Raw genomic sequence first — 16,939 nt, forward strand, 5'->3', positions numbered from 1 at the left:
TTGATGGACCTGGGCACATCTCATGGTCTCATCCACATTCTTCATTTGCTCCATATTTGCAGGATATGAAAGAAAGCACCCAGATGTCAGTGTCTTAAATTGCTATGACACAGTTCTCATAGAAACTCAAAAAATTTGATTTTGAATATCACAAGGATTCCAACTGCTGTTAAAATTGTATCGTAGTAGAATAGTTGAATGCATAGGCATAAGGCACCTGTTTGTGAGGTTCTTGGTTTCATTCTTGCCTGTAGCAACATTTTTCCATGTGAATGATATAGGTTTCAAATGGAAACATTAATTAACTAGCAGTGACTCGTGCAGTTTCTAATGAAGAAACATCTTTTTCATTGTAATCGCTAATCATATGAAAATATATTAAAATTTGAAACATTATGTGATCAAAACTATCTGGACATCCCCAAAAACATTCGTTTTTCATATTAGGTGCATTGTGCTGCCACCTACTGCTAAGTACTCCATATCAGTGATCTCAGTAGTCATTAGACATCATGAGAGAGCAGAATGGGGCACTCCACAGAACTCGCGGACTTCGAATGTGGTCATGTGATTGGGTGTCACTTGTGTCATACGTCTGTATGCAGAATTTCTACACCCCTAAACATCCCTAGGTCCACTGTTTCTGACATGATAGTGAAGTGGAAATGTGAAGGGACACGTACAGCATAAAAGCGTATAGGCCGACCTCATCTGTAGACTGACAGAGACTGCTGACAGCTGAAGAGGGCCGTACTGTGTAATAGGCAGACATATATCCAGACCATCGTACAGGAATTCCAAATTGCATCAGGATCCACTACAAGTACAATGACAGTTAGGTGGGAGGTGAGAAAACTTGGATTTCATGAGTGAGTGGCCACACATCACGCCGGTAAATGCCAAACGGTGCCTCACTTTGTGTAAGGAGTGCAAAGATTGGATGATTGCACAGTGGAAAAATGTTGTGTGGAGTGACGAATCATGGTACACAAAGTGGATCCAATGGTAGGGTGTGTGTATGGCGAATGCCCGGTGAACGTCATCTGCCAGCGTATGTAGTGCAAACAGTAAAATTCGGAGGCAGTGGCCTTATGGTGTGGTCGTATTTTTAATGGAGTAGGCTTGCACCCCTTGTTTTGCATGCCACTATCACAGCACAGGCCTACATTAATGTTTTAAGTACCTTCTTGCTTCCCATGGTTGAAGAACAATTCGGGGATGGCGTTGCATCTTTCGACACAATCGAACACTTGTTCATAGGCCGGCCGGTGTGGCCGTGCGGTTCTAGGCGCTTCAGTCTGGAACCGCGTGACCGCTACGGTCGCAGGTTCGAATCTTGTCTCAGGCATGGATGTGTGTGATGTCCTTAGGTTAGTTAGGTTTAATTAGTTCTAAGTTCTAGGCGACTGATGACCTCAGAAGTTAAGTCGCATAGTGCTCAGAGCCAACTTGTTCATAATGCATGGCCTGTGGCGGAATGGTTACATGACAGTAACGTCCCTGTAATGCAATGGCCTGCACAGAGTCCTAACCTGAATCCTATGAGCACCTTTGGGATGTTTTGGAAGGCCGACTTTGTGCCAGCCTCACCTACCGACATCGATACCTCTCCTCAGTGCAGCACTCTGTGAAGAAAGCTGTCATTCCCCAAGAAACCTTCCAGCACCTGATTGAACGTACACCTGCGAAAGTGGAAGCTGTCATCAAGGCTAAGGATGGGCCAACACCATATTGAATTCCAGCATTACCGATGAAGGGCACCATGATCTTGTAAGTCACTTTCAGCCAGACGTCCAGGTACTTTTGATCACATAGTGTAGGTACCGGTGTAATGGCTTATTGTTAAATGAAAAATTTATATTCATCGATAATACTGTTCAGTCTCCAGAAATGAAAAAGTATTTTCTATTGACTGTTTCAGTTTTTTATACCAAATTTTAATCCATGTTGCATTTTCATGCTCTGTTTTATGAAAAACTGGCTTTCCCCACATTTCAGTGTTTATTAAGTCATATCTCCTGAGTTGATTTTATAATTTTGCATTTACATTCAGTGGTATATGTGGATACTGTCAGCAAACTGTTGTAATTATCAATGACAATGTAGTAAGCAATAATCTTATTTCCTTTCATTATTTTCCATTGGTGTGTCAGTGAGAAAAAGTTTCGCAAAGCTTTGAAATTATGTTGTAAGTTACCAAGTGCTCCCATTCTCAAATACTCGATGAATATAATGCAGGTAATTTGTGAGCTGTCACTTAATGCTGCCTGAAAGCTGTAGTTACAGTTTCTAAATTTAGTATGTAACTTACTGTGTTAAACCTTTAATGTAAGTTTGTACCTCTTAATGAGTAGAGTATGACAGTATTTTTAACTTTTAAATTTGGCCAATAATTATATGAGACACTGAAAATCAGATTTTTGTTTCTCCTTGAAGCTGTAAGATAGGCAATCTGCAACTGGCGGTTGCTGACTATTAACACAGGTAATTCCGCCTTATGAGTTACAAGGTTGCAGATGCCACTGTCAAATAAGAGGCTATATGCTACTGGTACTTCAGTAGCAGAGTTGGGATGAGTTATCAGTGTACATCCCCATTCCATGAAGATATGAATGAAAGGCCACTTGATTTTAATAGCAGATGGTATCTCATAAGAGTTATCTCACTGTTTATGTAATGTCATAAAGGACAAGTAACAGATAAGGTAATTATGTAGATAATGACTATAAGTAGTGAAGTACTGAGTTATGCTGCGCAGTCTGCAGGCATTACACTAGTATTACTGCTTACTAAACCAGGAACAGCAAGATGACTAACAGGATGGAATACTTAACTTTCTTCAATGGACAGAAGATGCCCATTCTAGGGCTTGGAACAGCACAGGTAACATTTTATTACATGTCTACAGCTGGATTCTTGTAATCTCCCAAGCACTTTGTGTCCTTTTCATTATTTACTGAAAAGTCAGAAACTTCTCGATCTGGAATTAGTGGGAATACAGATGGAGAATCTACCAAGAAATTTTTAAGAGAAAAGATATTTGTTTTTGTTTATTCAGCAGTCATTTGCTGTAATAGTATTGATATATATTGCATAATTAATATATATGGTATCTTTACTTGCAGGTCTCATTGTGACTATATAATTTGATTCATTGTTATCAAACACTGGAAAATATAGAATGGAATAATGATAATGTTATGAAACGAATAGATTGCTACTCACCATATAGTAGCGATGCTGAGTCACAGATAGGCACAACAGAAAAATTGTCAAAGGAGTAAGGTTTCGGCCAAAAAGGTCTCCTTTTTGTTTGTGTGTGTGTGTGTGTGTGTGTGTGTGTGTGTGAGAGAGAGAGAGAGAGAGAGAGAGAGAGAGAGAGAGAAGGCCGAAAGCTTACTTGTTTGACGGTCTTTTTTGTTGTGTCTATCTGCAACTCATTTATTGTTATCTGTTTCCAATAAGAGTCAGATATAACACTTCATAATTTAAAAAAACTGAGTAATATTTTTCAATTTGGAACATCCTAGGTCGGACACCAACAATATGAAAAGGGCAGAATGCTACTTGCCGCATACAAAAGGCAGACACACACATTGAAAAATGGCTGCTACATGTCATTAACTATCCCTGATTAACGTCGTCATGAGAATCTGCTGCTCACATTCACACAATTAACATCTCTGTAGTAACATATATTTAACTTCTTTGAACCAAACCGTGGAGAACTTCCTTTCCAGTCATGTATTTTGGTCAATTTAAGGAATGTTTGTGTTATGTATCTGGAAACTAACAGTAGTAATGTAAAGTGGGAACTAAAACTACTGCGGGGATGTTATTTTTTCAGACACTTGAATAATCTGCCACAGTCATAATACTGATTAGTAGGGTATTGTAAGGGCCTGCCTGTGAATATGAATATGATTTGAGAACTGAATGTCATCGTCAGTGACAATAAACGTGAAAATCTATTTTGCAGTTGTGTTGTGTATAGTATTGGACAGTTTGCCATAAAAACGGTTTTCAGCAAACAGCTGAGCCTCCTTCGATGAATGAGACACCGAGAGCTAACCAGAAATTGTAAGAAGTTCAAGTTGGACAAATTCGTATGCTTACTAGCTCTGCAGTTGATGAAGTGGTTGAAAGAATGAATGGTGAGACAAAAGAAAATATTCAGAAGAGTAAGGGGGAGAAAAATTAAATTTAACAGCGGACTGGAGTTTGATAACAGGAAAAGGAAAAATAGTAGATGGACATGGACTGGTGGAAGGGAATGAAAGAGGAAACAGCCCAGTAGAATTTTGCACAGAGCAGGATTTAATTGTTACTAAGTCTTGATTTAAGTGTCATTAAAGAACAGTGGAAGAGATCTGGGGACATTGTAGGGTTTCATATCTTTATCTATATAAAAATGAATGTTCATCTGTCTGTTCGTCTTTTATGCACCCCTGTACCATTCGCACAAGTGTGGTGAAACTTCAATGAGTTGTTTGTGGGGGGGGGGGGGAAGGGGGGGGGGAACTTACCCCACAAAGCCATAGTGGTGGAAGTGAAAAGGAGATGATATAGCAGCATAGCTCAGGAAAATCTGGAGCTATTCCAACAGAATTTTATATATACGTGACTCATTATTTGTGTAAAAATGCTATGGGTGTAGTATACACCTGCCACCCTTACGGGAGGGTGTGGGAGTGAAAAGCCATGATACGTAAAAATATTTGATAACAACGGATATTATTATTGAATACGCAGTTTTCAGAGTTGGGGTAGAGATGAGAGGGGGTGACATGTAAAGGTGTTCAAACTTAATGTGCTGATGTTCCTTTCCTGTTTTTAGTTGGCTTAGAATATGTTAAAAGTGTGAAAAGCAATGGACTTCTTACTCGAGTCGTTCAAAGTGTCAGCCAGGTCATGAGAATCGGTACTGCAGTGAGCCAATAATTTTGTGATTGTATATAGACAAGGGCTAAGCTACGAGCAAAATGATAATTATTTAATGGTAAAGCAGAGATTTAAAAACCAAATTTAAAACTGCAAAACATTTTCATGGGTGACTGTGGAATCTACCTGCAACGCATAGTTTAATAACTGCAGATTAAAACTAAAAGTATTGCAAAAAGGTAGGAAATTAAGGAGATGGGGCCTGGAAAAAATTTCCAAGCAAGCATTAAACAATGTTTGACTGAAACAGGGGAAAGGAATAAAATTGAAAATGAATGGACAGTTTTGAGAGATGATATAGTAAAGGCTTCAGATGATCAAATAGACAAAAGGAATGTTTGCTGATGATATTGTAGTGTACTAGAAAGCATTGTCATTGTGTGACATTAGGGGGATACAGGATGACTTGGACAGAATTTCTATTTGGTGTGATGAACGGAAGCTTGTTTTAAATGTACAAAACGTAAGCGAATGCAGATGAGGAGGAAAAACAATTGTGTAACGTTGGAATATTCTACTGATTGTGTGCTGCTCGATACAGTCACAACCATGAAAAGTCTGGGAATAACACTGAAAAATGACATGAAATGGAATGAGCACATAAGTACAGCACTAGGGAAGATTTATGGTGGACTTTGGTTTATTAGGAGAATTTTAGGAAAGTGTAGCTTATTTTTAAATGAATTGTCATATAGAACAATAGTGTGATACATTTTTGAGTATTGCTTGCGTGTTTAAGCTCCTCATCAAGTCAGATTTAAGGAAGACTTCAAACCACTTTTGAGGCGTGCTACGGTTCACTACTAGCAAGTTCAATCAACATGTGAGTATTATGTATATGCTTTGTGAACTCAAATGGGATCCACTGAAAGGAAAATAGCATTTATTTCACAAAACACTATTGAGGAAATTTATAGAGAACTGGCATTTGCTGCAGACTGCAGTATGATTCTACTGCCACCAATGTGCATCTCGTGTAGGGACCTTGAATATATGATTAGAGAAATTAGAACTTGTACAGAGGCGTATAGGCAGTTGTTTCCCTTTTCTCTGTTTGCGAACAGAATAGGAAAGGAAGTCATTAGTGGTGGTACAAGGTACCCTCTGCCATGTGCTGTATGGTGGTTTTCTAAGTATGTATTTGTGTACATGAAGGCCCAGCATGACATACAGCTGCTGTTCCTGGATGTGCTAGTCAAATGGAGACTGACTGGCACACTAGGATGTAACATTTACCATAAACTGATGAATACAGATCTATATTTACATGGCCCCAGCTGTCATGCACCTGACTATGAGAAGGCTGCCTCACTACTCTAGTACTTGGGGCTCTTGAATTCTGTGACCAAGAGAGTTTAGCAGCAGATTTGGAGCACCTACAGAGAGTTTTCCGGAAGAACGGTTACAACCACTTACAGAGAAAGCAGAGAAACTTGCTCCCGTGGCACTTATTGCTTGCTTATGCCAGTGACATATCAGTAAAATTGGAAGAATATTTTGAAAATATATAGCAGACCGTGTGTTTTGCCCACTGCCCACGACAAAAGCCTTGTTGGGGTATGTTAAAGCCATCTCAGGACTCTGGAAACCGGATGTATGTATGTAGTTCACACCATCTGGACTGTACAAGAAAGGCTGTGAAATACAGGCATCACACAGATATGAAACAACTGACAGTCAGCATTGTATCTCCAAAGGATAAAGCATGAATTATGACAGCACTAAGTTTGTAAAACAGGCCAAAATATTCTGAAATTGTATTTTGAAAGACCCTCTAGAGGCCCAGCTATGTAATGAGCTGATAAATAAAGACTGTGGTTTTCAACTCCACCTCCAATGACCTCACTGTTGATGTATGTTAAATATCAATAGTATTTTATGTTTCTAACTATGTAAGAGTTAGTACCCAGCCTCTATTGTGCTCAAAACACAACAGTCTGTGGGGAGATTCATTTATGGCATGCCAACTGAAGGGCTGAGATCACACCACATGGATGTGCCGCCTCTGTACTGGCAGTGTCCCAATCACCTCGTTGGTAGCACAGAGACCGAGGACCGTGTTTTGTGTCCCAGTAGCACAGCCCCCCCTCCAACTCGCCATTGGAGCCATGACCAGCTGCAGTTTGACTGTGGGAGGGAGGGGTATACAAGATGGTTCCCAGTTGAAGATAACCAGTAATCGGGACCACCTGAGAACCGTAATAATCAGTTTACTGATATATTACACCATTTGAATTGTGTCGCCCAGTTAATACCCAAGTAAACCTCAAAAAAATCAGTTTCGATTCCAAATGTGGGAACTCATGAGACACTACTAACCCTATGACATATATTACAAGATAGACTAAGTAAAGAGAAAAACTATTTTTACTGCATTTGTAGATGTAGATAAAGTTTTGATAATGTTGACTTGAATATGCTCTCTGAAATTCCAAAGGCAGTAGGGGCAAAATACTGTGAGCAAAGTGTTATTTACAACTTGCACAGAAACCAGTCAGCGGCCATAAGAGTCAAACATGCATGAAAGGGGAGCAGTGGTTAAGATGTAAGACACGGTTGTAGACTGTAACTGATATTATTCAACATGCACATTGAGCATGTGGTAAAGGAAACAAAAGTAAAATTTGGAAAGGGAATTAAATTTCAAGGAAAGATTTGTCAGTTTTGACAGACTAAAAGCTATCATTGCAAATATATGGAAAAGTGGAGTCATAACAGCAGATTGGAAAACTGCTTTGATTCACCCTCTACACAAAAAGGCCAACTAGACCAGTCCCAACAACTATCGAGGCATTTCATTCCTACCAGTCGCTTCCAAAGTGCTCTCACATACTCTTCTCACCAGATTAGAACAACAGACAGAACATATGATCGGTGAATATCGGGCAAGCTTCTGCCCACATCGATCCTGCGCAGAACAGATCTGGAACCTGAAGCTGATACTGTGACACCGTCAGTCGAACCGCACACTAGTCAGCTTTGTAGATTTCAAGAAAGCATACGACTCAATTCATCACACCAGTGCACTTCGTGAATATGGTGTAGATAACAAAACTATTTCATTAATTGAGCAGACTTTAACAGACACAACCTCAAAAGGAAAATTCATGGAAGAAATTTCTGAACCTTTTCAAATTAGGACAGGAGTGAGACAGGGTGATAGGTCGTCCCCACTCCTCTTTAACCTCATACTGGACAAGATTATCAAGACATGGGAGAAAGAAATACCTGGAATAAATATGGGAACAAAGGACAAATGAATCAACATAAAGTGCCTTGCTTTTGCTGATAACCTAACAATAATTACGCGGACTCGTGAGGAAGCCAAACATGCCATCGAGAAACTTCATGAGGTTGCATCAAAACCAGACTCCAAATTTCTTACAAGAAAACACAATTCATGGACTCCAAAAGTTCAAATCTGAAACCACTTTCAACAAAATATGGTGGCATCAAAAAAGTTAAGTACTTCAGTTATTTGGGTGAAATGATTAACAACACTGGCAACAAAAAAGTAGCTCACAAAACACGAGCAGAAAAATTACATGAAGCTTATACAATGACCTGGAACACATACAATAAGAAATCACTATCCACCCAAGCCAAACTTCACCACTATCATACAGTCACTCTTCCAGAAGCGCTTTATGCAACTGAAACATCATCATTAACCATCAGCATCAAGGATATTGAGAAAATGGAAAGGCAAATACTCAGGAAAATATTTGGACTCAAGATTCAAGATGGTATCTGGATGCGCAAAAGCTTTGAAGAACTGTACTCAAGGACTGAATGTTTCATGTCAGTTGCACAGAATAGACAACTGAAATTCTATGGACATTTAGCAAGAATGGATGCTTCTAGAATGACCAAGAAAATCTTTCTTATCATCAATGCAACTCGCCAAACCAGGGCACGCTGGCTAACAGAAACCCAAAATGACACAGAACTCAGTATTGACCCACTAAAAACCACACAGACTGTGTACAGACAGAAAATCAACTCTCATAAGTTCACAACTAAAAACCAGATGGAAAAGAATCTGAAATGGAAAAACACATGGACACAAGAAAGAAGACAGGCCCATAATGAAAGGAAGAGGTGGTTTTGGCAAGAAAAGAAGAACAAGAAAGCTAAGAAGACCAGTGCTAACTAATGGTTGTGCGTGCTCCTTAGAGGGCAAAATGAATAAATAATAATAATAATATTTCAAGGAAAAGGATCAAAAGCTTCAAGGTTTGAAGATGACACTGTAACTCTGTCGTAGACAGCAAAGTACTTAGAGAATCAGATGAATAGAATGGGGAATGCCTTGAATATCAACAAAAGTAAAACAGTGGTAGTGGAATGTAGTTCAATTAAATCAAGTGATGCTGAGGGACTTAGGTTAGGGAATGAGGGACTGGCAGTAGTAGAAATTGTTGTAATTTGGAAAGTAGACTAACCGTCCACGGCAGAAATAACAAGGATGTAAATTGCAGACTAAAAACAGAAAGAAAAGTGTAAATGCCCAATATTGGTTTTAGTGTTAGGAAGTCTTTCCTGAAGGTATTTGTCTGGAGTGTAGTCATGTATGGAAGTGAAACACGGGTGACAAGCAGTTCAGATAAGAAGAGAATAGATGCCTTTGAAATGGGGTGCTACAGAAGAATACTGAACGTTGGATGGGTAAATCGTAACTAATGAGGAGGTACTGAATAGAATTGGGGAGGAAAGAAATTTGTGGTATAACTTGTCTAAAAGTTGGGATAGTTGATAGGACTCATTCAGAAACATCAAGGGAGTGCCAGTTTAGTACTAGAGGGAAGTATAGGGGGTAAAAATGTAGAAGGAAACCAATGCTGAAACACAGTAAGCATGTTGAAATGGATGTGTGTTACAGTAGGTATGGAGAGAGGAAAAAGCTTGCAAAGGATAGAGTAGCATGGGGTGCTGCGACAAACCAGTCTTGGGACTGAAAACCACACCAACAACATTAACCTCATGTGCAAATTTTTGATCACCCTGAAAAAGTACTACATTTTTACTTCTTCCCTTGACAAAAGATGATGTGTTTCTAAACAATGAGCATTTATGTCCCCATAGAGCCGACTTATTCCAGATAAGTAATGGGTACATAAACTGTACATGGAGTGACCAAAACTTGTGCAACTGGGCAAAGATTAAATATTTAAGGACAATAAATGTCGGCCCAAGAGCAAATTTTTCTGCCCCTGTCAGTTGTCTACACAATTGTGTTTTCTTCTCGATGCCTTTGGCATGAACTTAAGAAAAAGAACTGGGGTTTGTGAATACTTAATTTTTTTAGCAAGGAAGACAGAGAGAGAGAGAGAGAGAGAGAGAGAGAGAGAGAGCGTTTAATGCCATCAATTTGTTTGAGAAATAAATTCATCCTCTCTGGTTTTTTAATGGAGTTTATTTTTGCCACATTACCTGCCTATTAATTTTAAGAAATGTGATTCAATATTGCACAACTGTAGCAGTAATCTCCCTACTTGACAGAGTTTGCAATATATTCCAGCAGTTGATTACTTATACTTCTAATAATGTTATCATGAAGATGCTGGAGTACCAAATAAGAGCTATCAGATTATCTAGACTAAAATACCAAAGATACCTATTGGCTGACTGTTAAGTAGCTGGGTTCATTGTAAACATGCCTCTATTCTTGCAGATGTAGATAATGGTCATTATCTGATAATGATGAGTGTGGTCTTGTACATATCAAGATAAGGATAGAAGATGAAAAGCAGCACTCTAGAATAACTAAAACAGCAGCCTTCCTGTTAGTTTCACTGTATTGCACGTAGTACATGTAAGCAAAGATATTATGTAGCGGTATTATACTAGTTCACTGTGGATACTGTGTATGAAGTGTAAAATTTCTTGGGTTCAGCTAGATAACAAATTAAAAGGAGTCAACATATGGCTGAACTTATTGAGAAGCACAGTTCAGCCTGTTAGAAACACCTCTCATTTTGTTGACCTAAAGGCAAGAATGTTGGCTTAGTTTGCATATTTTTAGTCCTTGTTGTCTTATGGAATTACCCTCTGAGGCACTGCACATAAAGTAAATAAAGTGCCTGTTCAACATTCTTGATATGCATATTGAAAAGTAATGCCTCCAAATTTTTGTGTAAAAAGTCTTAAAGATTTTTAAATAAAACAAACTTTATTAACACTTCTTTATTCTTCATGTATATTTATTTCTCAAAAAAGTCGCACTAGTGACTAACACATTTCACCCAACAAGAGATCAATTTGTTGACACGATCACTGTAGAATGTTTGATTTTGGAGCCACTATCTCTACTTGCACCATTTCATCACTATCAAAATGAAGTCCTCAAAACAGTTTCTTAAGTTTTGGAAACAGACAAAAATGTGATGGGCCCAAGTCAGGACTGTACGGAGGATGACTGATGATTGTGAACGTAAGGTGTTGGATTGGTGCATATGTCACAGTGCTTGCATGTGGTCCGGCATTGTCATGATAAAGGAGAGAGTGCTCCATGTCTCACAAACTCTTAAAATTAATGCTTTCAGTTTCCTGAAATTCTTGCAATTCATGGATATAGTTACACTTCATGCCACCATGTTACGTGCTACAATTTGGAGCCCCCTAGCAGCAAAGTGTTTCAGCTTGTGTCAGCAAAGCAGGAAAGTTGATTGAGTAATATGCCTGACACGTACTGCCTCAACCAATATTGAGCAAAGAATAAGAAATTCAGAGCCATTACTTTTCAGAAAGGTGTAACGAGTGAAAGTTCAGAACATGTTAGATATTCGTGTGTGTGTGTGTGTGTGTGTGTGTGTGTGTGTGTGTGTGTGTGTGTATTAATAGTTTGGGGCTTATGAGTTGGTTCATTGTGAACATAATATGGCAATATTATGAAAATGATAGAGTGCTACTCACTATATAGCGGAGATGTTAAGTCACAGATAGGCACAACAAAAAGACTGTCAGACAACTAAGCTTTTGACCAAAAAGGCCTGCATTCTAGGATGCGCGCCCCCCCCCCCCCCCGCCCCCCCACACACACACACACAAACACACGATCTCTCTCTCTCTCTCTCTCTCTCTCTCTCTCTCTCTCTCTCTTTCTATCTCTCGACCACTGTGTCTGGTGTGTTTTGTCTAGTTCGAAAAAGCTTACTTGTTTGGCAGTCTTTCTGTTGTTGCTATCTGTGATGTAACATTCCCACTATATAGGGAGTACGAATCTATCCTTTTCATAATATTGTCATTATTCCATCCTGAACATACTACAAAATAAAGAAAAATCCCCAAGTTTACAGTGAGATTGGAAAAAGGAAATAAAACTTCTTCCAGCCAAAACAACAAACAACAATTTGCCTTTTACATACTGTCAGAAGTAAATAAATATGATAACAATCAGAAGCAAACAAAAAAAATCAATAGAAAGCCAATGAAAGCATTATGGTCCTTAAAGCAAAAATGTATGAGATTCACTGGAAGTTTTGTCATTGATGTTCTCGTTATTGATGTTCTCATTGTTGATGTTCTCATTACTGATTTTGAAAAGTATTAAAGCATTTTAATTGGCTTCAGTTTAGCCTCCCACATTAAACTGCTTATTTGTTGCGCAATAAAAATGTAGCTCTTGTGATGAAGTGATTCTCAGCTCAATAGGTAAAAATGTTTTCACAAAAGAGATGTGCCTGAAGGAATTAATATTGGATATGGGAACGGTAGAAAAATAAAGCAGTTAGAAAATAAGAAAAAAATTATATTAGAACATTTAAAGACTGATATATCACCTGTAATTAAAGAATGTTTTCCTATACGAAACTAATTACAAATAATTCACTAAAATAACTTTAGAAAATGTTAACTTGCAGTTTCAGATGTATGTCATATTTATGTTGATATTTTCAGATTACTCTGTCCATCTGTGTGTATTGGAATAAAATAAATGCCAATGCCTGCGACATGATACAATTGGTCTTTATTCAGTTGCACATAAATGGACATAATCCAAAACTAACAAACTTACTTTTATAAAATTAATTTACTTTTTCAGTAAACAGGATTGTTAGCTACAAACAAATTATAATTTTACTGTTTATGTTACAGGCAGTGGGAGATGATGTAGAGAAGGCAATAGACAAAGCTCTAGAGATTGGGTACAGACACATAGATACAGCCCAGAGGTATAACAATGAAGCTCAAATTGGGAGGGCATTGAAGAAATGGCTTGATTCTGGAAAAATCAAGAGAGAAGATCTTTTTATTGTGACAAAGGTAACAAGTTTTCACTTTTGCTGTACTATAGACTTGGGAAACATTGTGTCAAGTTGCAAAAAGAAGCTTATTAAACTCAAAATAAGCAAGAAAAAAATAAAAGGCCATGAAAACAGTAAAAATGTGATATGTTTCTTAGAAGCGCTGTAAGATCAAAGTGGAATGTTCTAGTTTGCTTTGTTTGATAGATTAATGAACCATAAAACAGCTAATATTAAGCTTAGTGGCAGTAAGTGGACATCAACATCACCGGATTATCAGTAAAAAGTATATGACTCAAGACATTTGTACTACAGATAAAGAATGTAAGCTTCTTAATCACATTACTTGAAATTAAAATTTTGAGCTATTGTCTCACTGACAAGTAAATATGAAAGCTGAGCTCAAGCATGCAATGTGGTTGATGTGTAAAGAAAATAGCTGGAATCAACTAGGTAAGGGGTATCAAGTGCCAGTATCAACAGCACACATTATGAAAAACTAGAAAACGTTAGCTTATCAAAAGCTACAGCTGACTATTTTTTTCATTGTTATGAAAGAGAGTGATAGATGTCTGAATATACAAGATGGATATTGGTTCTTTGCATGCTCACATTAACTCCTCAATTGAACATGAACCTAGCACAAACAAAGAAAATCCAGATGTTTCAAACTGTAGTCTTAGATCTACAAGTGAGAAAGCGAAGAACAGTGAGCGAGCACAAGTGAAGGATTCCTGTAGATTGAGATGTCTGGCATTTTTGAAATGCACCGGCATAAACGTAAAGTGAGAGAGGGAAACCATCACTGTGAACTAAGTCTTAAGACAAAGGAACTGAACACAAAATCATCAAACGATTGGGAAAAATTGAAAAGTGAATTTAAAGTAAATTAAATCAGAGAAAATGAACACGAAAAGTAAATGCGGGTCTACAAGAAAAATTATGCTGCATGAATCTTCTAATATTGAAGATGGTGAAGCTCTCTTACAAGACAAATCTAGCTGTGAAAGAAAAACATAAAAATTATGACTGTAAAAGAAGTGTAATTAAATTATTATATGCCTGTGGTGTTTATAGGACAGAACATCAAAGTCCTATATCAGGGGCAAGTCGATGAGACAGAAGAAAAAAACAACAAAATTAAATTCATGTGACCAAGTCTGTTTTTTACACAGATCGAAAAAAAGTTTTGCATTACCCCGGTTCCCAGAACTTCTGAAGATAGACATTGATTGTGGATAATGTATCGCAGACACAGTACCTTTGACTGTTCAGAGATGTCATTAAACCCACCCAAAGATGTAAACAACCATGCATGAGCAGTGCCTCTTAGACGGAGAGGGTCCGACAGCCGATCAGTTCCAGTCATTCCACCAGGAAGGTGGTACACAGCTCATGTTGTCTGTAGTTCGACCATGCCTAGACGGTCAATACCGGGGTTCAACCGCTTCTGCATTGTTACTTTGTGCCAAAAGGGCTCTCAACAAGGGAAGTGTCCAGGTGTCTCGGAGTGAACCAAAGCAATGTTCTTCGGACATGGAGGAGATATAGAGACAGGAACTGTCAATGACATGCCTCACTCAGACCGCCCAAGGGCTACTACTGCAGTGGATGACTGCTACCTGTCGATTATGGCTCAGAGGAACCCTGACAGAAATGACACCATGTTGAATAATGCTTTTCGTGCAGACACAGGACATTGTGTTAAGATTCAAACTGTATGCATCAAGCTGCATGATGCGTAACTTCACTCTTTGCAACCACGACACCATGCAGCACGGTACACATGGGCCCAACAACATGCCAAATGGACTGCTCAGGATTGGCATCACATTCTCTTCACTGATAAGTGTCGCATATGCCTTCAACCAGACAATCGTCAGATATTTGTTTGGAGGCAGCCTGGTCAGCTGAACGCCTTAGACACACTGTCTAGCGATTGCAGCAAGGTGTAGGTTCCCTGCTGTTTTGGGGTGGCATTATGTGGGGCCGACATCCATTGCTGGTGATCATGGAAGGTGCTGTAATGGCTGCACTATACGTGAATGCCATTATCTGACCGATAGTGCAAACATATCGGCAGCATATTGGCAAGGCATTCATTTCCATGGATGACAATTTGCACCCCCATCATGCACATCATGTGAATGACTTTCTTCAAGGTAACAACATCGCTTGACTAGAGTGACCAGTATGTTCTCCAGACATGAACCCTATCGAACATGCCTGTGATAGATTGAAAAGGGCTGTTTATGGAAGACGTGACCCTCCAACCACTCTGAGGGATCTACGCCGAATCTCCATTGAGGAGTGGGACAATCTGGACCATCAGTGCCTTGATGAGCTTGTGGATAGTATGCCATGAAGAATACAGGCATGCATCAATGCAAGAGAGTGTGTTACTGGGTATTAGAGGTACCAGTGTGTACAGCAATCTGGACCACTACCTCTGAAGGTCTCACTGTATGGTGGTACAACATGCAATGTGTGGTTTTCATGAGCAATAAAAAGGGCGGAAATGATGTTAATGTTGATAGCTATTCCAGTTTTCTGTACAGGTTCCGGAACTCTTGGAACTGAGGTGATGCAAAACCTTTTTTGATGTGTGTATTTTCTATGATTCTGTACAAGTAATTTTGCAACATTTGTATCCACAAATATATTAGAGGCCTATTCATCACAATTGCCTCATTACTGAGCATCATGACCCAATGAACAAAGTGTCTCCATCCTAGACAGTTACCAGCTTCTCTTAGAGCCTGCTGAAAAGCTAGACCACAGATCTTCTTGATTTGATGAATCCACGTGTTTGCTGCTCTTCCTCTTAACCTCTTGCCCTCTATTGTCCACTCAAGGAGTATTTTCTCTAGGTTTCCTCCATCTCTTCTCACATTATGGCCAAAGAACTGGAATTTTTTTTGTTTGATGTGAGAAGAAAGGCATGTGGATATACTGAGTTGCTAAATAATGGACATATTTCTTCTTATTTCAGTCCATTTTATGCACATCATCCTGCGCCAGGACCAAAGCTCAAATGCATTGAGGTGGTGTTTGTCTCTGTCTTTAAAGGTCCATGTCTCATAACCATAAAAGAGGATGGAAAACAAAAGTGTTTCAACAAGCCACACATTTGTGGTGTCTGTTATTGCTCTGTTCTGCCAGATTTTGTTGAGTTACTTCATAGCCACAGTGAGATCCGTCTTCTTATCTCATCTTCACAGCATCCTGTGTCACAGATGGTTGACTCAAGATAGATGAAAAATGCACAACTTCCAGTTAAGGTCCAATCCATGTGATAGATTAATGTCTTTTACTTTTGTTACTAGCTCAGCAGGTTCATCACCACTGCTGGCTAAAAGTACGGTGTCATCAGCAAACAGGGGGTTGTTAGTAGTTTTGCTGCCAATTGAGATCCCTTTAGTCCAACAATCAAGAGCATTCCCAATTACATGTTCTACATAGATATTGCACAGTTGGCAGAATGTAACACAACCCTGTCTGACACCTGATACATTGAAGAAATCAGATGTGCCATGAGGTGATTACTATATAGACTTCTGATCAGTGCTATCAAGTGTGTTGGGGCACCAAACTCTGCAATTACATGCCACAACTTTTCCCGTACAACACAGTCAAAGGTTTTCCTGTAGTGAAGGAAGCACATAAAGACAGGAACACAGAACTCTCACAATTTATTAATTATTTGTTGTGCATTGAGAAGCTGTTCACGAATTCCTTTTCCTTCCACAAAA

The 16,939-nt window shown here is 38.8% G+C and overlaps 1 protein-coding gene across 1 annotated transcript in view; it reads left to right on the forward strand.

Moving 5' to 3' along the window:
* Positions 1–2,769: 2,769 nt before the first annotated feature.
* LOC126424722 (aldo-keto reductase family 1 member A1-like) overlaps positions 2,770–16,939 on the forward strand; it is a 48,435-nt gene continuing 34,265 nt past the window's right edge. Inside the window, exons 1-2 of the mRNA XM_050087442.1 lie at positions 2,770–2,883; positions 13,039–13,206. Coding sequence (XP_049943399.1) covers positions 2,809–2,883; positions 13,039–13,206 — 243 coding nt within the window. The 5' untranslated portion in view covers positions 2,770–2,808. The remainder of the gene's footprint in view (positions 2,884–13,038; positions 13,207–16,939) is intronic.

Source organism: Schistocerca serialis, chromosome 10 (assembly GCF_023864345.2).
Source record: "Schistocerca serialis cubense isolate TAMUIC-IGC-003099 chromosome 10, iqSchSeri2.2, whole genome shotgun sequence".
Classification (NCBI taxonomy): domain Eukaryota; kingdom Metazoa; phylum Arthropoda; class Insecta; order Orthoptera; family Acrididae; genus Schistocerca; species Schistocerca serialis.